The 24737-nt window shown below is 39.6% G+C and overlaps 2 protein-coding genes across 2 annotated transcripts in view; one reads left to right on the top strand and one right to left on the bottom strand.

The window, feature by feature from the left end:
- Positions 1–1714: 1714 nt before the first annotated feature.
- On the bottom strand, positions 1715–15263 carry LOC140242157 (uncharacterized). The gene is made up of 10 exons (XM_072321922.1): positions 15139–15263; positions 13624–13914; positions 12858–12993; positions 11597–11859; positions 10731–10877; positions 8534–8757; positions 7634–7822; positions 6736–6910; positions 5616–5785; positions 1715–5131 (listed from the first exon to the last, which is right to left on the bottom strand). Exons 2-10 carry the CDS (start codon positions 13765–13767, stop codon positions 4759–4761), a joined length of 1821 nt encoding a protein of 606 aa, XP_072178023.1. The 5' UTR covers positions 13768–13914; positions 15139–15263; the 3' UTR covers positions 1715–4758.
- Positions 15264–22203: 6940 nt separating this feature from the next.
- The window catches only part of LOC140241474 (uncharacterized), a 38685-nt gene continuing 36151 nt past the window's right edge, over positions 22204–24737 (top strand). The window contains 1 exon segment of the mRNA XM_072321203.1: positions 22204–22241. Within this exon segment, the coding sequence (XP_072177304.1) occupies positions 22204–22241 (38 nt within the window).

Here is a 24737-nt window from a genome sequence, read left to right as displayed (position 1 = left end):
GGTTCCTAAGCAGACTGTAGTCCTTACATCTTTCTTTCTTTCTTTTTTTCCAATGAGCCTCGGCAACACACAATGGCAGTACATCTGAAAAGTAACTTGTACTTAACACCTTCCCGCATTTTAGAAACTGGACGACTATAATTGTGGTTCAGATCTTCATCGTATAATGAATGCTCACTTTACGAGGTTTCGAAGTTTTTCGAAGTTTTTTCCCCCATGTCAATGAATCGACAGTAGATGGCAGCATACCGATTCAACGAATGGACGCGACGGTTTATGTCCACGTCGCTTTGCCCCTAAAGACCCCGTCACACTACAGCGAATGCCCAACGAATGCCAAGCGAAAGCCCAACGAATTCAAAAATGTGAAGACAGTTTGCATGTCTGACGTTCTTTGAATTCATTAGCTATTCATAAGGATTCGCAGAGATACGCTGGAGATTTTGGACATGTTTAAAAAATAAAATCGGCTCCAGCGTATCTCTGCGAATCCTGACAAATAGCTAATGAATACAAAGAACGCCAAGCATGTTACGAGCTATTCTAGTATTACCAAATTTCAAATTTATTGGACATACGTTGGGCATTCGTTGGGCATTCGCTGTTGTGTGACGGGGCCTTAAAATATATGTTTGCCGTCTCCACCCGGGCGTCTCCATAAAGATGCTAATGCCTACCCCCACCCACCTATACAAGCATATCATGTTTTGTAAGTGTGTACTTAATACTAGTGCTTATTATTATACACAGATACATGCAGACTTTAATAGGTTTCAGTACTTTATGTGCATTTTCTGAGTTTGGTATCTACTTTTTCTTTCCTTTTTTTGTGTGCTAATTTGGGAAATAAAAGGGTGTATAGCACACACTCATGTGCAACATACACCCACTAACAAATGTACTCATCTATCCCAGCTCAGACACAAATAAGATATAATGCGATACAGTTGCTATTTGCCTGTATCTTTAGCATGATTATGGAAACCATACTATTGTAGAGAAGAAATTTCTTATTCAAAATGTTGCATTTGTTGCATAACAAAAAATGTTTTCATGAAGTAACAATAAAAAAAAATCCAGAATTTTCTTACTCTTTTCCTTGCTTTTTTAGCAGGTTTAATCACAAGACAGGTGTATCTCAAACTGACAAGAATGGACTGACTTGTTTTGCAACAATCAAACTCTTCATTTACCACTTATTGTTAGTATTTCAAAAGGTATGGGAGTAGTCATTTCTGTGTCTTGTTGCGCCCTTTGTCGTTCAAGTATAATTGTTTTGGTTGCAGAATTTTCAAGAGGCTTTTAATTGCAGAATTGCCACTGATTCTTACATTGGAAACACCTTACAAGACAAGAGTTTTTGTGTCTCTATCAAATTAACAAACTGTTGTAAATCACTTTCTGACTTGTGCAAATTGAATTTTGAAATGCAGAAATGCCAATTCAAAGATGACCACACGTGTATAAATCAGTCATTGCAAAATTCAGCAGGACTTGATGAGTTGATTTGAAACAGGCAGAGAAACAAACAAGATTCACAGAGAATCACAGTAAACACACACACACACACACACACACACACACACACACACACACACACACACACACACGTATCTGCTTACCAAATTACAAAACACAAGCATAACGTCATAACCCAAAGAGTTCTCACACAATATAATGGAAGTCAAACAAGCAGAAGATAAAATGCATCAAGTGTTGTATTAATTCCAGGTATACCGTACTTCAGAGTACACAACAATAACACATGGTTTTGTCTCAATACAAAATATATTCCAAGACAAAAATCAACAAGTTAGTATTGACAGTCTATACTATAGAAGAACTCACATCTGTTAAAATGATATAAAAATACAACAGGGATTATACAAAATTCACTTTGCAAATATCAAGTTTCCATAAACATGTAAGTACAATTTTCATACACCATCATTACATATCAAACAAAGTCATGTTATTCTATAGACGAGGTTCCAATGACGTCACCAAGTCATGCTGAGGGGCAAAAATTGCGTAAGGGGACCCCTATATGAGTGGGCAAGCGCGTAAGAGTTACATAACCACGTCTCATGATAGGCAGGCAGGTATACGCCAAGCAAACACCGCGCTTGAGCCATGCGCGTAATACGCATGAAATTCACTTTTGCCCCTCAGCCAAAGCGTCATTTGACGTCACGGAACCTCGTCTATTTGCAGGAACATCAAAGTAGCGTGTAGAGATATTTAGAATGAAGTATATCAACAATTGTAGCAATTGTCTTACCATCAAATTTCTGAAACACAGGCAAACTTTTTAATCATTTGAAAATGCGAATAAGCCTCTAATATGTTAGCCCAAATAGGAACTTGACAATGGTACAATGTATTTTTAATCATACAACTGTATTCTGCACTAACTGACTCCCCCTGTAATTTTTTTTTCAACAAAGCCCATGCCTTCTGGTTCTTCATCTCATGTGAACAAACCTCACACCTAATGTGTGTCCTGACAAAGAAAAAAAAAACCCCAACAACAACAACAACAAATAAACAACAAAAAAACCAAAACAACAACAACACACACACACAAAAACAATGATGCAATGGCAAAATGGGAAACACTTTTCATGGGTAAACTGCAGCGAAGCACAAGCACTCAGTTGATACGAAATCATTGGAACTTATTTCATTTAAACACCAAGAGAATCATTGCACTTATCACAGCAGCAGTTGGTTAATAATCAGTTGTCTGGTTACTGATCATGCTGTTGGGGCTGGACATTTCAGTTGTTGCTTTTGAATCTGTCATTATTGTAATTGTAATTCCCAAAATGGACTGCATAAGCTGGTTACAAATCTAAATCACTTGAGTCACTCCTATGGCCATGTTTGGCAAGTCAAACAAAATAATATGAAACTCAAGCTCTACTAAAATCTCCTCCTGCCCTTACAGATCAGAAAACGAAACAAAACAGAGTGAAATTTAACAATCAGAGTTTACGTGAAAAGGTACCCCATAAAAGTATACAAACAACAGTTTGTAAAGAGAGATAAAAAAGAAAATATTCAAATTTCTTGTACATTCTTTTAATGATATAATACCTGCATGTAAATATATTTTTCATGAACATGGTTTATACACATGGCTCAGTCCATCCAAGAAATGGATTTGTCTACATACATAGCAACACCACATCTCACACTAAAATTAATATATGTTTGCTCAAGGCCTTCATTTTGTCTTTCTTCTATCATTTACGAGCCAGAGCTCAATTCGGATAAAATGTTTGGAAGAAATACTATACCGTCGCTGGGGTGACAAGACCTTGTATCTGCAATTTTGGTAAACATGACTTTTTTGGATTAATAGTCAAATAATGGGTTCAGTGATATCCTATCCAAATCCCAACTGTCTAGCTAAAAAAATGAGGCCACCACGGCATGTCAAAGGAAAGGCTATTCCATTTGTTATAGTGCTTTGGCCGCCATGTTTTTTGGCTCTCCTGAACAATTGACATTTTGTAGATACGAGGTCTTGTCGCCCCAACGACGATACATTTCATATATTTTGCAATTTTCAACAGTTTTCACATATTTTTGTGAGTCAACTCGTTTTGCAAAATTAACAACTCAAAAATTACTACAAAATATTACCTTCATGACATATATGCCTTCTATATCATATCCAATGTGGGAAATCACAAAATTTTCTTTTGAAAAGGGATAATATCCCCTCTTTTTTTCAAACTGTCAGTGTGGCTCTCAATCACAAATGCACACTTCACAAAATACTCTACGATGTGAATCACATAAAACTATGCAATCTATGCAAATCTCATGGCATATACAAAAGTAAGACTGATAGTATTATTGCCATGCCTTGAATTTATTGCACATTTGTAAGAAACAAAACTCATAAACATGTTAAAAAGCAAAAAATGGCAAGTAAGCTTTCAACTCACTTACATACTTTCTGTAACACTCCCCTTGATGAGAAAAAGAAAACAAAATAATGCTCTAATTGTTCCAATTTTCTTGGAGTAGGCTTTTGTTCCTCTTCTGACAATGGGAATTCCTCTCCTTTCTTACATTGAACATAAGCAGAAATTTTGGTTTTCAATCTTTGTGCTGCAATGAAGGTATTACATGCAAATACCTGAAAGACAGTAGTACAGCTTATGCATACACACATAGAGGAGTGTTTGCTATTTACAAAGATCAGCCTATTGATTTCATGACGAGTTCAACAGTTTTGGCTTGTGTGAAATCAATTTTGGGAATCAAGGCATATCTATCAAGAGACAGACTCTTACATTGTTTGCAATTTTGTTAATTTCTGTTTTTTATGCTATGCAAAATCAGTTCTTTGATATTTTGTGTATCGCTGTTGCAAATTCACACCTTAGGTATCAAGTTGAGTTGCACTGTCGACTCCATGTTCTTCTCGCACCATCTCAGTTGTGCCAATAAAAATGAATTGATTCTAGTGTGAAATGATGTGAGTACTTCATTTTCGTTGAAGCTATATTTCTCTCATTACATCCCAGCTGTGTTTAAGAACTGGACTGACAATGGTTTGTAATGGCACAAGTCTTTCATCTTTGTCAAAGGCAATGAAAGGCAATGCATAAGAAACACTCAAATGTCCATTTGGCTCTCCTACCAACCATGGGAATTCCTGGAGGCTCGAAGTCAAGAGAAAAAAAAAAATTTTGGTCTCATCACACCTCACATTCCATGGTACAGGTACTGGTACACATCTTATGACTCGGTTGCAGCCTGCATTTTTGATTCGTCAGTTGCCTCTGGTTCATCTAGCAACTTTGGCGGGGCCGACGCTGTTGTCGGGGCTCCAGCTGTCTTGGGGGCGACGAACGGTGCCATCTTGCCGGCCGCACATTCCACCTCGGCGCGGAACTCGTCGGTGGCCGTGTAGAGCAGGCCGAGGATGGTGTCCAGCTTTGTCAGGTCCGGCCGGTGACCATCAAAGGTGAACTGCATCGGGTGGATGCCTTCCCTGCGGAGCTCCCTGACCATCTGACCCTCGGCATGCTGGCGGTGGAGGAAGGAGATGAAGACCAGTTTCACATCGGTGTACACCTCATCACGGTACTTCTTGAACAGAGGGAGGAACCTGGGAAGAAAACATCCAAAAAAACACAGAAATACAGTCAGAATGAGTGAAATTATTTAACAAGATGGAAGGACCTCCTCACAGGCAAGCAAACAAACAAAAAATGAAATGACCAAATGCTGTAAGACAGAAAACTTGTGAAACATGTTGTTGCTAAAAGTCTCACAAATCTAACAATTTTAACAATTCAGATATCATTCAGGATTTGTAGCACACAAGTTGTGAACATAAAGGGGGCTGAATTCCACGACAGAGGGCATTTTCAACCCAGTTACCAGCCATGCATGAACGATACAACAAAATCTTAATGTTTTTTAATATCTGTTATATCATTCTTCATGCTATGATATTCCTTCTTCTTTTTTCTTCTTTTTTTACTCCACTTACAAACAAAAAGAAAAAATATCTTCTAAGGAAAACTTGCAGATTTGGGGGATTTTTTTTTTGTCAAACTTGTACGTGGTCCCTTGACCGAAGTCCTCACCTGAACTTGATGCTGTTGTCCTTCCCAAAGTAGTTGCATTCACAGTTCTCCTCCTCATCTGTCACCATCACGAATGTCTTGATGATCTCCTTGCGCTCGTAGTAAGGCCATAGGCTTGCCGCTGGTGCCGTGCTGCCGTCGGTCTTCAACTTCGATGCCATCTCCAGGACCTAGACAAAGAGAGAAAGAGAGAGAGAGCAATCATTAAGAGATTGATTGTGAGATTTGTATCTAAAATGTGAGGTTTTCCTTCTTTTCTTGGGGGAGGGGGGAGGGAAGGGCCAATGTGTTGTTCAGCTCTTAGCCGAGTGCGGTGAATGTGACATGTTTTGCTCTTTGAGTCAACAGGGCAACCCCACACTGTGCCAAAAAAACAAATGTACACTATCACTAATAAAAGTATGTACACATAATAAAAGAAATGTTTACTAAAGCTAAATTTGAAGAAAATTATTTTAAGTACTACATCTCAGCTCTCCCATTAATCTGTAATATAAACATGCTGAAAGCTAAGTTTGGGACAATTATCAAGCGACAAAAACACCCCTTTGAGAGTACTCACTATTGAATTGGATGATTTTTAAACTTTACGAACTGGACCTCAGAGATAATATGATGCAAAGGACATGAAGGAGAGCGAAAAAACATGGTGGCCAAAGCACTACATCAAATGGGATCACCTTTCCTTTGGGATGCCATAGTGGCTTCATTTTTGGGTTAAGACAGACAGGATTTGGAGAGGACATCACTTAACTGATTATCTGACCATTAATCTTAAAAAGTCATTTTCACCAGAATTTGAGATACACAGTCTTGTCACTTCAGTGACGATATATGACTAGGGCTGAGCCAGGCAGCACTCTGAATGTCATAATTTTCTTGTCTTATGTCTGATTCTATTAAAACTTTATGCAATTCAGTCTGTTTGATTCCTCTCCTCATTTTATTTCCCTCATCTTGAAATAGGGAGTCCAGTTTCTCTTCAAATATCCCAGATATTACTTATGATAGTTACAATAAAAAAAAAAGAAGAAAAACACCCATGCATACAAGCTCACACAAACAGACACACAAACATACAGACTAAAAATCAGCATGCAGCACCTCACACCAATCGTACCTCAGAGATAGTCTTAGGAAGACTTTCCGGCACGTAGTCCTTGTTGCTGAAGAAAGACAGCTTGGCATCTGTGATGGCCGTCATGATGCCCGCAATGATGGTGCTGGTCCTGATGGCAACGTCCATGGATGGAGAGCGGTCACCAAGGATGGCCACTGGTGCCTCCAGAGACAATCTGCCCAGACAGACAAAAAAACAAACAAACAAACATACAGAACATCAGGCAAGACTGCAAAGCATAACTGGACCTCCATCCTGAAAAAGAAGATCAAGAGCATGTGCATGTGGTGGGTATTGCTGTTGCTTTAATCTTACGAAATTAAATCTTATATTGCCAACATTAGTTTAGCCTACTGATTTACAGCAATAATAGAATGCAAGCTGCAGAGTAGTATCTGCTGCTCTTTACATGACCCTGGACAATATGTCTGTTTGGCTCAGAATTTATGCTAGAATACACTGGACCCCTAAAACATCAAGAATGTGAGCAGTGTGTCAAAATTTCTCTCCACTTATTGGCAAGAGAGCAAGAGAAAATTTATTTGGCATCAGTGCTTCGACTTAGAAATGACTTTGTATTCCCATTGCTGTTGTGAGGATAGGCTGTAGGAATTAAAGATACCCTGAAACACTTTGCACAATCTTAAACAAGAATAAAAATATCAAGGAGGGCTCATATTGAGCAAGAAGCTAACTCTCTCATTTTGAATAATGTTCTTCAATCTTTTCAAAAAAATGGGCAGGGTTTGGTTGTTTGTTACTTTGTACGCATTTATCAGGGTCTGTTTAGAAACGTTGAATTCCTTGACACACTTAGCACAAGTTTTTTTTTTTTTTTCTGCTTTCAAAAAATCTAGTGAGTCCACATGAAGTAAGAGATGATCTGTTCTCCACTCACTTCATATTCTTCAGCCTCTTCTCAGCCTCTGGGATGAGGGCCTCCAGGACGGGGCTGGAGGAGTTGGTCATCTTCAGGAGCAGCATCCTCTCCAGCAGCTTCCCGGTGGGCAGCGTCACCTTCTCCCCATGCAGGATGCGACGGCAGATCGCGAGGTCAACCTCGTCACCGCGCAGTTCCTCGTAGTACCTGCGGATGAACATTTGAGCGTGGTGACGCATGTCTCAGTCACAGAACATGACACTGATTGGCTGATAATATGATCACAGGATACCACTTGTAGTGGTATACTCCTATCATCTGGAACAAAGTACACTTGCAAACATCAATAATGATTCAATTCAGTCAAATTCAATTCATTCCAGGTCAATTCAGATATCGTCGGTTGAGATTGATAAGGGCGTTAAGTTGTCACAAAACCCATAGTGTTCAAGATGACTTAACGCCCTTCTCATTCTCAACAGACGATATGTTCCATTCTTTTTAGTTCCTTTACATTCAGTTCATTCAAATTCAACTCAATTAAGTACAGTTCAAATCAAAGCACACTTAGCTACAGCAATTACAAATATAAATTGAGGTAAAGCTAACTAATCTAACACAGAGACAAATTAACTTATGAAGTTATTATATTGAAGTCTCATAAATCACATACAGTCACTGTAAAAGAGGACATTTCTGCACAAGTTATTGGTTTTTTTTTTTCTTTTGCTCTTGGCCAGGTAAGATGAATTTTGCAAGTATTTAATTCTGCAAAATCAAAACATAAAATAGAATTACATTTAACGAGCAATAAAATAGTAAGCTTTTGCTTTCACACATTCAAGAAATGTACCCAATTTTCATGCTGCAAAATTCCCATGTTTACTGAAATACAATAAAAAAAAAAGGCATGCTCACCACAGCAGAGTATCCACTTTCTTCTCGTATTCTGCGATGCGAGCCTTGCTTTCGGGAGTCAGTGATGTTACGAACTGCTTGATGTGGGTGTACGGCACATCGGTGTTCTGGACTATCTCATTGATGTTTGCGGCACTCATGCTGGCGCACCTGGCCACCAGACTATCCTGGGGTGCTGGCTCGCCGAAGCAGTGTGGCAGAAACCAGGGGCATCCTGGGAAATCCTGTAGATGGCATTGTAAGACAGTCATTCTAGCAGTTCTTTTTGACTTAATGAGAGATGTGATTAGTTGACACCTCCCTACCTACTTTGTCCATTCTGTCTCTTGCATTTGTGCTTTGTTATACTTATTACAGTACTAGGGTTCTAAACACCAACATCTAACCTGATCAGACTTTAACAGGAGACAGTGATCAGATAATATGTATTATTATCCATACAGAGGATTTTTGGAGCCCGAATACAAGTGTTATTTTGTCGACGCACCTCATAACCTCCGACCCACTTAGAAAGTTTGTTGAACTCGACCAATATTTTTTTGCCGAGGCGACCAATATTTAAAATATTGGACGGCAAGAGGGGATTCCCCAAAGTTTTTATAAACTGCACCGTGATTGGCTGAGATATATACGAGATGACCCGAAATATGAAGTAAAAATGTCTCTGATTGGTCAATCACGAATTAACTAAAATATCGTTTCTTCTAAAATTCTGTGTTTATACAAACAAATTTCATATATCAATTAGTTGAAATTGTTTTGCATACAATTTTTCAAAATATCACTTTCATACCAGGAAATTAAATTTAGGTTTGATGAAAACAAGTTGCATTTTTTTTTTTTTTTTTGTGCAGGCCGGCGACGATTGATCAGCTCAGCGCTACTGCTAGATAGCCCGCGCGCGATATACAAATACATGTAGCCGGCCGCCGCCGCTTGCATTTACATGCATAATGTGTTATTACTAAGTACAGTAGGCCATAGAACTACAGTACTACTGAAGTAAATCTTTCACGATCTACGGTAGATGTGACGTGAATTGTGTCTCAGATCTCGGATACAAGAACATCTAATTCTGGTCTAAATTAGCTATTGATAGATCTCGGCCTAACAGTAACATGACGACTACCATGGATACATATAGATCACTGTTTTATCAGGGAATGAAGTAGATTAACTTGCACTGAAGAGTGTACCGGTACCATACCCCATGTCAAGATCAAGTACAGTAGGAGACCATACAGCACTCAGAGACAGAAAGGGTTAAGTGAAAATATTCTTTGCTAAAATCCTCTGTAGGATAATAATGATAATATTGGATGTCCTATTTTCGATTAATACAAGGAAATATTGGACTCGCTAAGCAAAATATTGGACTCGTCTTCAACTCGTCCAATATTTGTGCATAGCTTGTCCAATATTTCCTTGTATTAATCTCAAGGCCATCCAATATTATATAAATATTTCTTTGAACCATACCTTAATCAATTATTAGGCCTATTCAAAATCTTTTGCATACCTCATTTTTCTTACAATTGCAGGCCTATTTGTTTCCTGTGATTAGATCAATTCATGTCTTGTTTACGCTCTTGCAACCTAGCAGTAATTTCCCTTGTAACAATGTAGACAACGTTGGCACATTTTGAAACAGACATTACTTGAAGGTTTCCTATTTTTATCATGACCATCAACAGATTATTGTTGTACTTCACTACAATCATACTTCTTATTTTCCTTAATCATGATTTTCCCCCCTGGGTTAACTATGGCCGAAAAATTCATATTTGTATGTGCTTTTGGTCCATAACTCAAGACATATACAGTGGAAAGTTGCTGTAATTTTGGGAGTCAATTTTGATAATCAAGACATAATTAACTGCAGACATGCGTCACATGAAAATAGCAAAGTGCATGATGAAGAGGAAAAGGGTCACATACATGTGGTGTACAAACCAAAGAAAATGTCCTATTTCCCATACTAATCATAATGTCCTGAGCTACACTAAGCATCTATACACAACAACAGAGGCATGACAGAGAAATTCTATCGACACTCCCTCTTTCCTAAAATATATGCAAAATGTGACACATGTAATAGCAGAGCAGAAGACATAAAAAAAAAAGATAAAAATGCAACATGCAAGCAATTATCATGGGAGAATGGAATAAAATTGCTTTGGTATCCAGCACGACGCACCTTCTTTGGATTCAGATGGCAGATGTCGGCAATCTTCTTCCAGGGTTCCTTGGGGAAGCGCAGGGCATAGAACTCAAGCTCCGAGGCAGAGAGACCGCGCACCCAGCGCTGGATGTGGCGGCTCAGAGCTCCACTCACAGACCCAAGCTGCATAAATGAGGGGAAAAAAAATGACAAACCTGTTGAGGACGAGCTGAGTTTGCTATGACAAGCATTTCCCACAGACACCAGCCTGACCATACTGGGGACTAGTCTTCAAAGAGTTATCTACACCTGTTGGCCAGACTGTGACAGTATAGACGAAATCATCCCTCCCTGGATCATGACTTCAAGAATGCTGATGCTGCTCCATTTGGCACTTCTAGCTCAGGCAATGACAGCTCTCAATAGGTGAATGAACTCAAATCTTGAAATTGACGTATCACACACCAAAGTTAAAACTTCCTCTATTTCTGTACTTATATTTGTAAATGAAATAGAATGTGTCCTTTACGTTCCCCTGAAATGTTACCTGATACTGGATATGTAATATTTTCTCCTACTTTCCACTTAGAGAGTCAGTAGTGGAACAGAAGTTACCTCTATTACTGCAACAATACAGTGAGACAGTGGGACAGACAAAATTCTCTACACTTCAGAACTTAGGTTGCTGTAATCTTTTTTTTCTTTTTTTCGGTCAAAAACGACTTCCATTCCTAACTTTTAACTGACCAGGAAATGACAATGCATCATGACAATGGGGAAACAAAAAAAAAAACAACAACAACAAAAACAAAACAAATGCTGTAGTTTGCATGCTATAGAGTAAAATTTTCAGTGAAAATAAAGTCATTGGCTGCTGGCACACAATTTCTAGGTCCTCTCACCTTAGGCTTTGTCTTGTTGAGGTTGTCAATGTCTGACTTGACCTTTGACATCTTCTTGGGCCTGACCTTCCCCTTGTCCTGGATCATGATCTGGAGCTGTCGCAGGCGCCGCTCCTTCTCACGGACCTGACGGCCAGCGTCGAGCATCATGAGGGCCTTGAGCACCTCCGCCAGGGTGAAGTGGTCCGACTCTGCCAGCAGAGACTGGGCCAGAGTGTGGTCCTTGCGGGCCCACGCAGCCGCCAGGGCTCGCACCTTAGAACCTTCATCGTGGAAAAGAGAACCAAACACAAAATACAGGTTAGAAAACTAAGTGAAGCTTCAACAACCTATATTTATGCCCAAATCTATTCAACACAGGAAAGCAAGAAGAAAGGTATGCAGTTTTCAAACAACATACCCGCGAGCAAGTTAAACGCCTTTTCAATTGTCAGAGACATTTCATTCATTGAGGGGTTTCTGCCAGATTCACAAGCTGGCAATTATCACTTCCAAGTCTGTGCATTTAGATGAAGCTAAAAAGAGTGGCAGCTGTCATTTAGTTTTGCATATTTTAGGTACAGAAATGTGGAAATTTTTGCAGTGTTGAAATTTTCGCAAATTTTGTGCAACCTAAATCTAGCGCAAAAGTAAAAGCACCCAAATATTTTTGCTTCCCGTATGTTCCAGGAGTTGATGTCTTGATTCCGCGGAATTGAAAACATGCAAAACTCTTCTTCCTGGCTGAGCGTGAAAAATTAGTTGTGCGAAAATATCCACTTTTACAGTACTTCCACCACTGTCATTTAATCCTTCATCTCAAACATCAACAAAATTGCTAATTTACTCATCCAGCACAAGGGAGTTACTGCAGAGTAGACATCAAGAGGGCGACAAAAGAAACCGTTATGGTCTCATTAAGAAATCCATACATGCGATATTTGTGTAAATGTAAAAATAATCATTTTCTATTCAGAAAGAAAAAAAAAAAAACTGCTGCCATCTTGTGCTGATACAAGCTACTTTATATGGAATTCCCATATGAGCAAGCTAGCTGATTTTCATTGCTTTCCATTTCCAAGTATACAAATATATATTTTTTCCCTTGTTCTAGCAAAGGTGTTTCCCTTTGAAATCAGATTATGACCCCAAAGCTTTCAAATTTAGAGCGTCTTCTGGAGCACTATAGGACAAACCATGGGTCCCTCTTTCAACCCCTCTCCACCCCTATCCCTCACCACCCTTCCCCTTTCACCTTTGTGACCATCAGTTGATGCCTTACCTTGGGGAATGTCCACACCACTTTTTAGGAGAACCTGCAGGGAGGCAAGGTAGATATTCCTGTTTGTCTCCTGCGTGGCCAGGTGCTGGTCAAAAGTTGAATCCTTGACGGTGAAGAGGAGGTGGGGAGACCTCTCCTACTCGACAGAAAAAAAAGAGTATACCACAGATTACAAAAATAGGTAAATAGGGAAATTTTTTTTTTTTGAAATCACATCATCTTCAAAAGCTAAATTTGTTCATGTGATCTGAATGCTCATTTAACTGGTTGTATGCATCCAACTGGAAATTTGAAAGTAAAAAAAAAAAAATCAAAGTGATGAAAGTGTGGAATACATCATGTCAGAATTTCTAATACTTTGTATCAAGAATTTTTTTGTGTGTTTTTTAGAAACCTTTCTTTACAAAATATATTTTTCTCACAAATAATCATGCGCTGTTGTAAAGAATGAACGAAGTCAAGGCAATGTAAGAAAATGCAAGGATTACAGTCACTTCTAAATGCTAGAGATATATCTATTAGACATTTTGAGCTTAGGCTACTGTTGTTTCAAGGACCATCTTTTGATAAAATTTGGTAGCCATGGGGGAAGGGGCATACAAATAAGGGAGAGTATACTGTGTGATTCTAATAGGGTGTATTTGGCATAACGTTGCTGGTCAACCAAAATTATTCACTACTATGTCTACTGTGGTTCACAACATTTTGCAAATAGACTAGAATTATCACTTATCCGACACTTCACTGAGGCCTTCTAAACACTCACCATTTCCTCTGGAGTGGCAGTAGTAGTAACATCCGAAGCAGATGCTGCTGCAGCTGCCTGCCGGCTGTTGCCACGGCCATAGCCACGCCTTCCTCGACCCCTCCCACCACGTCCACGTCCACGTCCACGCCCGCGTCCTGGCATTGTTGTTGTTTGTAAAAATTGCACTTGCTCCAAGAGATTTTAAACTGTTATCTCATCGGATATCTTTGTTTGAGGAGCTGCTCTGGATTTTCTCTCACCCTTCTTTTGGCTCAGGTTCTGAATGGCTGCAGATCCCGAGTGTCAGAGCTATGGATGAAAAATGATTGAGACACAGAGAAACCTGATATTAGCAAAGTCCTTATTCAAGATGCTGACACAGCTCGCAGTTTTGTACTGTGGCAGGTCTAGCATTAGCCAAAATACACCTGCAGGTAAGTGGAAAGAATTACAAACAAATGTCACTATGGCAAAAAAAAAAAAAGGGGGGGGGGAGCATGGTGATCAAGGACACAAAAGTAAATATTAAAAAACAAGTCTTGTGAGCATTAGGAGTTTGATTCAATGATTTGAGAGATTTTGTAATATTTCTCCCCATTTTGTCCCTATTCATGGAAGTCCCCCCCCCCCATCTCTCTCTCTATATATATATATTTTCTTTTTTTTTTAATACACTCAACAAACTCTAAAAGGTACAATCTCATGTAGGCCCTAGTATTAGTTTGGGTTAAGTGCTCACATGCTCATATGGCATAATTTCCCTTAAACAAGTTTAATTCTTTGTGTGCCATGTTCACATGTCGACTCAGGTGACTGCATGTCAACTCGACTGCACATTTTGCTCAAACACAATACACACAAATCAATTAATAAATCGTAATAATTTATGCTACAGTAGTGACAGTACATTGCATTGAAAGTGTTACGGCCATAGCTTTGTTGTGACAACTTTGCTGCAGGGGCTGAAGACCCCCCCCCCCCCACACACACACACACTTTTTTTGAAGTGGCAAAAATATTTTAAAAAAGGGGGGATCAGGAGGGGTAGGGTACAAATGACTCGCACTCCCTTCTCTTCCCCCTCATGACCCCCCACTTGAAAACCTTCTGTAGCCGCGCCACTAGTAGCCCCTGGGCCTGGCCCTGTGCTGTACTGCAATAAATTCTAGCATAGTTTTACATGTAAGATGGGAAGCTTCTAATAAAACGAACAGTCTTGGCTTGTCAATGAGAAGCAGAAAGAAATCTTACTTGGATAATTTGGTTTAGTAAAAAAAACCCTAGTTTTTCCCCTAGTATGTAGTAACCTAGCCTAACCAATCTCGACTAGTGTTCAGCCACAACAAGCTCGTGCCGCGCCGGGCAGTCGGCCAAGCTATCGCGGCTCGGGATCTCGGAAGCGAGAACTCGCCTGTCTTGGGTTGGGGACGTCCCGTCAGTACTAGCGTGCAGGCACTCGTAGTGGAGTAGCACGTAGACACTATATAGTGACCAAAGGGTCGGCGAACGTAATGATGAGTTGCAATTGCTTACCTTCCGAGCTAGTCGTAGACTGCTTCCTCTCAGCGACGGTGAACAAAAAGTGTCTGTTACCTTCACATTCTGCCCGAATTTATTCTGGTTTGGCAGCAGGCGTGAGCATGCCTCTTCAACACCTCTTGCACCATCATTACACTCACTGACACTGTACCCTGCACTGAGAGTAAAACACGATCGACTTGCAGCTCGATGTTGCAACACTTGTTGACATTTTGATGAGCTTTGTAGTCTAACAAATTCAGACCCATTGACTTGTTCGTCAACGATTCACGTTTTAGATTTAGTACCTTATTCACATTTCTGTATGGTATGAATGAATAAAAATGAACAGTAGTGGAATTAATGTTTCGAAGGGAATATACAGTAGAATAAAGAAGCTAGCTATCTTGTACATCATTGTATATCTTCTTTTCTGCTGGATTATAAACCACACTGAACAGAAAACACTATTTTGTTATTTTTTTGAAGTTATGTATTGAACCCGGAAGTTTGAATAGCTGGAAATTACTTTACATGTTCACTTTCATTTCTGTACAAAATATTTTGGGGACGCCAAAATATTTACGTGAAGATATTACCAGAGAAAAGTGACACATGATATTTATACGTGTATGTATTCATAATCATACTGTGAACCAGCCTCAGGGCAATGTTCTTAAATAACTGTTTTAACATTTTGAGTATTATAGAAAACGCTATCTGTGATAAAGACTAACTTCTTTATCGCACGGTCTTGTGTATTTCCTGATGCAACCAGGGAGGTGGAAGCCACCTCCATGATGCAACGCAGAGCAACTCGCTCTTTATTCCATGCCAAAGTCCCTGGCACAGTAAGGGTTCAATTGTGAACCTTATAGAAAAAAGAGCCGAATATTCTCGATCAATCACCCAAAGAAGGTGAAACAAAATACTGTTACAATCGGTCGAGATGGCGCACTGATGTGGCAACCGCCAGTGGCAACCGCTATTTATAGCCTAGGCCTACATCATAATGGAAGAATTTTTTATTAAAAAATTTACAGTATTTTTGTGGTACTTTTTCTCATGTTCAGTTTTTAAGCCTCCATCAATCATCTTACTTGGTATATTTCAGTTGAGTCCCTCAGTACATTCCTCCTGACTATATTGTGTTGAAACGTAATATTTCAGTTAGTGTCTCAAATCCATCCTCTGCCCATCAATCACTGAACTTCAGGCAAGTAAGCTCAGTAACTGGTTGAACCAGGGAGGTGGAAGAGAGATCTCTTTCACCTCCCTGGTTGAACACTTCCATAATGTGCCGATACAATAAAGATCATCAGTAAACCACAATCCATGCACTATTCACAAAGTAAGACATGAATTAAGAAGTAAAATTATAAGACTTTTGTTGAAGTCTTGACGTTATATTGTGCTTTTAATTTTAGTCCCGGGACACTCTGAAATGTTGTGTAACGTTCGTTTCACCAATTTCGTCTTTTGTCGATCAATATAATTTGAAACCGTGCTCATCACCGATTTCTGTCAATTGCAATTCAAATTCATCGGCCACATGTAGCTGAGCACGAGGCAACCTAATAATCAACTTTTAATATCAGATATGAAATCTGTTATGCCTCTAGCAAGAGGCTAAACACTATGTCCCTCGGATAGGACATAAATGGAGGTCCCGTGTGTGAGAGAGTCACAACTCATGCACGTAAAAGATCCCGTCATTCATCGCAAAGAGCAGGGTGTTACCCTTACCCCGGTGAAGTGGTCCCGCCTCACATCTACTGTACCCTATGGAAGACCAGCTTAGCATAGCTGAATATGGGCTATCCAGCCATCTTCTCAGATGGAAAATGAAGAAGGAAAAAAAAAAAAGAGAAAAAAATCGGTTCTCGACCAACATTGTGACAGAAATATATGATCACACAATGATCATACTGCAGGCGACACATAAGTAATCAAGCAAAAATTAGCGATAAGGAAAATACATGTAGCAATATAGGGCATCCTGTTAATGATGTACAGTAGTAATATGCAGGACATTGAATCATTGTGTTTTGAAGTTATAGTGATATCAGAATAACAGACTTTCAAGTTTCAACATTATTGATTAGATATGAAAAATCTCCATACAATCATAAAAATGCTATTACAACACCATGGTTATATTAGGCCTATAGATATTGATGTTTGACCCAGGCTGACTAAGGCCCGTGACAATGAAACGAATTTGAACGAAAAAAAAAAAACACCAAAACAACAACAACAACAACAACAACAACAACAACAAAATGTACCATTTTAATTGATCCTTACAGCATTCACCAATTCAAATCGCTATGCGAAAGAGATGAATTTCGGCGACACTTTGTGAATCCAAACTCATAGGACCTACTAAAACGAATATTATTATGAATGACAATTTGAAGAAATTGGACCTATAAGATTTGAACGCAATACGCTTCTACGGACAAAAATTATTATAAAATTTTTGAAACTGAACTCTAAAGGTGATGAAAACGAAGAGAATAGATGTAGTATATAAAAACATTATTATCCCCAAATCGAATTGATAGCTCTTTATATACCACATAATTCTTCTATATTCCACATAACGGACCTCATTCATGTACCAAATTCTTATAGGCTGGGCCTAAAAAGTCTCCATAAAATGTATCACCACGCATTATGATACCGTATATGGGCTGGTTACAGATCTGACTTACTCCTCTAAAGGCCTATACATGCATTACACTTGGTGAACTAATTGAAAATAACGATGAACTTGTTCGCCAAAAATGATAATACATTCCTATAATTCGCTAAGCGGCAGAGATGATTTCACTGACTGACTATAGATCCATTGAGCAATTTGAATCATATCTATAAAGTGGAATTTGAAGAACAATTTGACGAAAATGAACACAGAATGTGAATACGGGAATTGATGAGGGTTGAATAGCAAGAAAGTGACGGAAATGAGCGGGAAAAAGGGAAAGATCACACATCGGCAGACGGGGAGCTAAGGGGGGGGGGGGGGGGGGCTAGCGTTAGGCTGGACAACTCGACCACAGAATAATATGACCCTAGACAATACGACCCGAATCCGTGTTAGCTCGACCGGCCCGAGTACTATAAGTTGTCCGGGTCTGGGTTGCATGAAACACATCTCGACCCAATTTGATTTGGTTATCATACAAATTGTTAGTGAAGAAAACACACTTTTTAAATAATTGTGCTTGAGGTGAGATGAATGATGTGAAAAAGTGTTTTACTGATCTGTTTAGTCAATATCAATTTTTGTTCAATGTTACTGCGAATTACCAAGTAGGCCTATACTGTATATAATCACGGTATTTTCTCCGATATATGTTGTGCTAAATCCCAGACAGTTCAATTGTTGCACATTATATATATACAATGTATATATATATCTTCATATAAGCGGCTCGACATTAGCGGGTGGCCCGATCGGGGAACTAAGATTCAAAATGTATTGTTTTGTTTCCGTTTATTTAGGGTCACTACATTTCTTCTCGGGCAACCATAATTTCAGATCAGTAGAGATTTTATAGTGGCCCGAATGTTGTAAAAGTGAAAATTTTCGCGCATTTCGCGCAACCAGAAACTAGCGCGAAAATAAAAGCACGCGAATATTTCTGCGTCTTGATTCCGCGGAATTAAAAACACGCGAAACTCTTTTCTACCCCGCCGAGCGCGAAAAATTAGTCTTGCGAAAATATCAGCTTTTACAGTGGGCCACCCGGCAGAGAAATGTTGATATATTGAACTCGGATGACTGGTATAGAAATGCTGATTCAAGTGCATAAGAATACTCAAGCACCAACGTTCATCTGAACTTTATACATTAGTAAATGACTCAAGAGCATACATCATAATTTCATGACAGTGATGAGCCTTGAAGATCCAGGGAAAATCATTATGTGTATGGGCTGCTGTCAATTACCCATTGAGGGAGAAGAGTAATCGTATACACTGTAATAAATTTAGTATGACCAGTGGCGTATCTGGGGGGGGGGGGGGGGGCAAGGGGACACGTGCCCCAGGCGCCACTCCTTGGGGGCACCAAAAACGAAAAAACGTTTCCTTTGCAATTGTGATACAAGAATTTTGACTCTCTACAACTTTCGATATGCCTCTTACCAATCTTATATAATACCTTTTTTTAGCCACCATATATTATTGAGAATTATACGATATAACTATTTGCCAACCTAAGTGAAAAATAAAAGGAGCTCACTCGCTGCGCTCGCTTGCACTAACTCTTATGCTTTGTTAAATTGTTTAGTTTTTTTCAGTTTGTCAGTATATATCACCATTCATAAATCCAGCCGGACCAGCCATCATGATTATCGTGATATTAATAATTACTGACCCTTATTGAAGAGAATCCCATATATATACGAACATGTTAAAAAAAATGCTCACACTGATTTGCAAGTTTTAGCAAGCTTTTGGATTCAATTGTCGCATGATCTGTTATTTTGAGATATAGGGCAAGCCACCATGCCAGTGTACCAGCATTGTATGTTTTACAAGTGCAACGAGCCTATGAGATATTTATTAAGTGCAATGTTTCCTATTATACACAGAAATATACAAATTTCGGCTCCCCTCGTACTAATTTAGAGTATATTTTCAAGTCCTCAGTTTGTTGGTATACCCCTCAGTTTGTTGGTATAAATCGTTATCTTATAAGGCCGTCACTGTCTTGATTAGAATTTATTGTAAGATTTAATAACCAAAAAAATTGACAAAAATTCCATGTTTTGTAAGCTGAAATACAAAAATTTTCGGCTCGCTCGCTGCGCTCGCGCGCCAAAATTTATCAACATTTATTACATTAAATCACCCTCAAAAGACCCATTCTAAGTGCTTGAAAAAGCATATCATGTGGACTTTTTTTAAAGTCTCATAGATACCGGGATGGGGTTGGGTTTGAACACTTTTTAGGGGCGCAATTTTCGCGCTTGCCCCGGGAGCCGTTTTCCCTGTAGATATGCCACTGAGTATGACCAATAATTTCATAAATGAATACCCTGTAACTGAGGTAAAAAAACTGAATGCGATGGAAGAAAAAAAAAAACTTTCCCGAGATTTCGTGTTAATCCGAAAATGAAATATAGTTCGTTGATCAAAAAATGGGGAAAAAAAGAAAGAAGTATCAAGTTTATGCGTCTGTATACAAGCGAATATTTGAAATAAAACGAACCTTATTCCGTTTTCGAGTTTATACGAACTTCGAAATAACGAAGTGCTCGCCTAGTAACTCCTATAACTTAGTAAGTTTTGCTATATCATAGACTGTGTCATATTATTAACTTTGTCATAGAATTAATGAAGATGCATTTTAACCTAACCTGGCATACGCATGGGTAGATCATTCCATAACTGGTGCAATCATGTTATAGCTCAGGCGAATGAGCGTTCTCCGTAGCGTGTCTTGGTGTAAGTTCCGGGCAACAGTGGATGGGCAGTAGCTTGGGAGCGCAGAATGATGTCGAGATGTAGACGAAGTTGATGAGGAGATAGGTTCTGCATATGAGGGGACTTGCATAGCTTTGTAGACAAGGAGGAGGATTTTGAAGACAACGCCTTCCTAGCTGTATTGGCAACCATTGAGTTAAGTGACTGGATAGTTGGGGTAATGTGCTCAGATTTCTTGGTATATTGTGACTGGAATCTGGTGGCAGTGTATATGCGATGGGCGGGTGCAACTATAGAGATTGGGGAAGACCGGCTTAGGAGACTATTAATCGAGGTGAGAATGAGTGTACAAGAAGTTCACTAGGCCTATACAATAAACTGCTGCGTAGATGTTCCCACTTTTTTGCACCATACAAAGGAGTACATAGGGTGTCACCACTTTGCCCCCCCCCCCCCCCCCACACACACACACACACACACACTTTTTTTACCCCGGAATATGTGAGCGCGGTAAGGCTTTGTTTTTGCGTTGAAGACTGTTTTTTTTTTTTTTTTTTTTTGCTTGTCAGTTGAAGAAACCCGGAAGTGGCACCAGAAATCTGAAGTGTCCCCCCCCCCCACTTTTGAAAACGTGGCGCCATGATTATTGTGTAATTCTGTTTGAAACTGATCTATCTGTTCGGATTCTGAACCTTTTGATGTTGCCATGATGCTATATGGGCATTTGGATGAAAGTGCATGCAGTACGGGGCCCACACACAAACAATCATGGATGGTGAGCTGATCAAGCTTCCCATGATGTTTTCTATATAACATAATAAATCGCTAAACAGACTCGTAAAAATGTGAAGGGACCTGCAATAGGGTTGCGGATCATGGCAAGGGGGGGGGGAGGTCAAGGGGATGAATCATAAAAGCAATATAGGATGTATGCTGTCGACCGGGTCGAGTTATCCGGGAGTTGAGTCGAGTTGTTTAGGGCGGGTTATTTAAGGGTCGAGCCGTTTAGGAACCACACGCATACAGTGTAGTGTGTGGGTTGGACAGCTCTTCACTTCACATGGATGATTCACCTATTGAGCAGCCAGCTAGTATAGCAGGGAATCCCGAACTGTCTCTGTGAGCGATAGGGGAGCTCGTGACTCGTCGACTGCACGAGCATAGCGCAATACGAAACCCCGATGTGCTTGTGGAAATCAATCGCGATAACTAGCTGAGCTGAGACATATATTGATTGGAATGGGTGGAATATCTGCGGCTATCTGCATGTTCTTGGATCGGAAGAAAATGCTTGGAGTACTAGAACCACAAGAGCAAGGACTAGATTCTAACACTTTAGCGAGGGCCGCAAGCGCAAGTCTGTGCTCGCGACGACAGCCATGTATGCCTCGATCTCTCGGATGTATGTAGCTGCCTCTGTCTAACCGTAGGCGCTTGGTGGTGCCTAGCCTCACTATCAATAGAATGTCACATCCGAAGATTTCCGGAATCAAGAAAGTAAGTTTAGTTCCATAGTGGATGTGACTGAAGCCAAAGGACCCATTTGGTGGGTCTATAAAATAATGGAAGGGTAAATTACAGTTTAATTGATGTTCCTAGCCCTAATCATAATCCTTTCAACTAAAAACCCAATCCTCCAGCATGTCCAGTCATGCTATAATTATAAACGTTAAGACAAAGTGTGTCTTGATCTTGATCTTGATGGTGTACGTTGATCAGCCCTGCTAGAGCAACACTCAACTTTGGTTCATAGGTCATGGTAGGAGGGACATTACTCAAAATGTTTGGATAATGTATCTTTAAATGAACGTGGATCAGCTATATTGTAAGAGTGTAAGAGTCATAAGACAGACAGTCCCTAACGTTAGATCTATAAATGCAGAGACTCCAACTCTCCCGTTTTCGATGGGAGATCTCCCGCTGAAAATCCATTTTTGCAAAATCTCCCGTTCTCCCGCTTGAGGTTTAATTTCTCCCGCCCTGGCTCTTTGTCTCCCGTTGCGTTGGAAAGGATTTCTCACTAATTTCTATCGTATGTTGAAAAAATAAGCCTTAGATAGCACCAGAGAGCATCTAGAACCCTGGGAATTTCGCGCTTCGCACACATCAACTTGGAATCTCCCGTTTGCTAGAGGTTTCAGGTGGGAGAATCTCCAGATCAGAAGGTGCTTTGGGTTGGAGTCTCTATAAATGCCTAACTAATGTTAGATCTAACGTTAACATGGCTAAAGGGTATGGCTACTAACTGATCAGTGCCGTTGGAATCAGTGGGAATGCTGGGGGATGATTATTTCATTCATTAAGTGTATACTTGGGTGACCCGCACCTCGTTATAGTTAATGTTCGTACATATTTGAATTACATTTCGTCACTGAAATTCTATGAAATCCCACTCAGATAACATGTTACAGGGAAAATGCTGAAGATTCCAATGGAATCACAAATTCACTGATCGATATCGAAAATTTGCAGCTATTGTCGCCAAACGCGAATGATGCGGAATAGTTGTGCGCTAAGGAAGGGGCCTGCAACTCGTCACCGGCGCTCCCATATAGACAAAGCACGTAAAAGATGTGTGCGGGTGACTGTGATGCTCCCATAGACATACAAGTAAAAAGATGCGTGCTGGTGACCGTGATGATACTTACAACACGTATTCCTCATAAAATTTCAGATTTTCATGAAAAACTGTTCAGTTTTCACCACAATTTGCTTGGTTGTGGTAGCCCTGTCAAGTTTCAAGTGTACTGAACGTAGTCCTGGGCTTAAATTTTTGTTTAGCGCGCTTGTAACAATTTTAAGCGGGGTGACGGTATTCGGGCCCCTGACGAGGTGCGGGCATTTCACTATACATTGTACATTATATATGTGAAAATTATTTGCTTCAGAATGGTCTCGTATTCAAGTAATGTGCAGTTCAGTGTGTCCAGGTAATAGCATGCCAAGCTGTACAGTGATGGGGCGATCGTTGAAACCATGGTTTAAAGGGTGTGTACAGTTCTGGTCTAGGTGAGGATTTAGCTTTTAACGTTTTGCGAGATATTCAGAAACCACTCTATGAGATGTCAAATAGCATGCAATTCTAAGGGGTATCAAAAGTTTATTCGATGAAAATCGGTTTTGAAATGGCTGAGATATCCAAAAACAAGGTGAAACAAAGAGATCCTAATAAAGTTGTGGCATGTCGCCTTTTATTATTAGCACTTTTTGGGATATCTCAGCCATTTGAAAACCAATTTTCATCAAATAAACATTGAATCCTTCTTAAAATTACATGCTCTTTCATATTTCATAAGAGGCTTTTCATTATGAATGTTCAAAACATGAATCCCCACCTCAACCAGTACTGTCAGTCCCTTTAAACCATGGACAACTCGTATGGAGCGCCAAGTGTCGCGTGGCCTACAATACATGTACATGTACTTCATTACGAAATCAGTCATTTCGCCGAAGAAATGATCATTTCGTAACATTTCGTTATCATCCTTTTAATGGCTCCATTATCATTCGGGCCAGTGATTTTGTAGGTAGGGGATAGATCTAGTTTCTTTGGGCCATGGGGTCAAAGGCCAAGTGAAAATCCGGAAATGCTACTTTTTTTTTTTTCCATTTACTGACTCAAAGTATTGTAATGAAAATGGTATATTTTACTGGATTATTATAATTTATGCCAATCAGGTGAAACTGTCTTCTAACATTGGCAAGCTGTACTGTAGTCCTATTGGGAGAAGAATGCGATATAGCAGAGGCGTACCAGTTGCCAGAGCAACATTTTGTGAATTCATCTCGCAAAAATATTGACCCACTTTTGAAACAAAATGCACTGTATATAAAACCTACATTGTACCAAGGTTGGAAATTCTGACCTCTCTTGAAAAGAAATACCGGTAATTCTTGCTCATTCTGTCCATATTGTTCTCAATTGCAAATTCAACCGCTCACGAGTACATTTGTCCTTGGCAATGCTCTAAGTATTACACTAGTGACTTGTCAAATATGTGGTGTATGCAATATGCTTCTTGAAACCAATTGGGGTATGACATGTTAAATCTATTTTTCAGCAGTGCATTCCTAATTTCAAGCGCATTTCTGTTCAGTTGTATTGAGGCTATTGCTGCATAATATCAGCATGTCACTGAGCTGATTACAGGTATTCATAGTTTACTCTCTTGTAG

The sequence above is a fragment of the Diadema setosum genome, chromosome 18 (assembly GCF_964275005.1).
Source record: "Diadema setosum chromosome 18, eeDiaSeto1, whole genome shotgun sequence".
In the NCBI taxonomy this organism is placed as follows: domain Eukaryota; kingdom Metazoa; phylum Echinodermata; class Echinoidea; order Diadematoida; family Diadematidae; genus Diadema; species Diadema setosum.
This window is presented reverse-complemented; position numbering and strand designations above follow the sequence as displayed.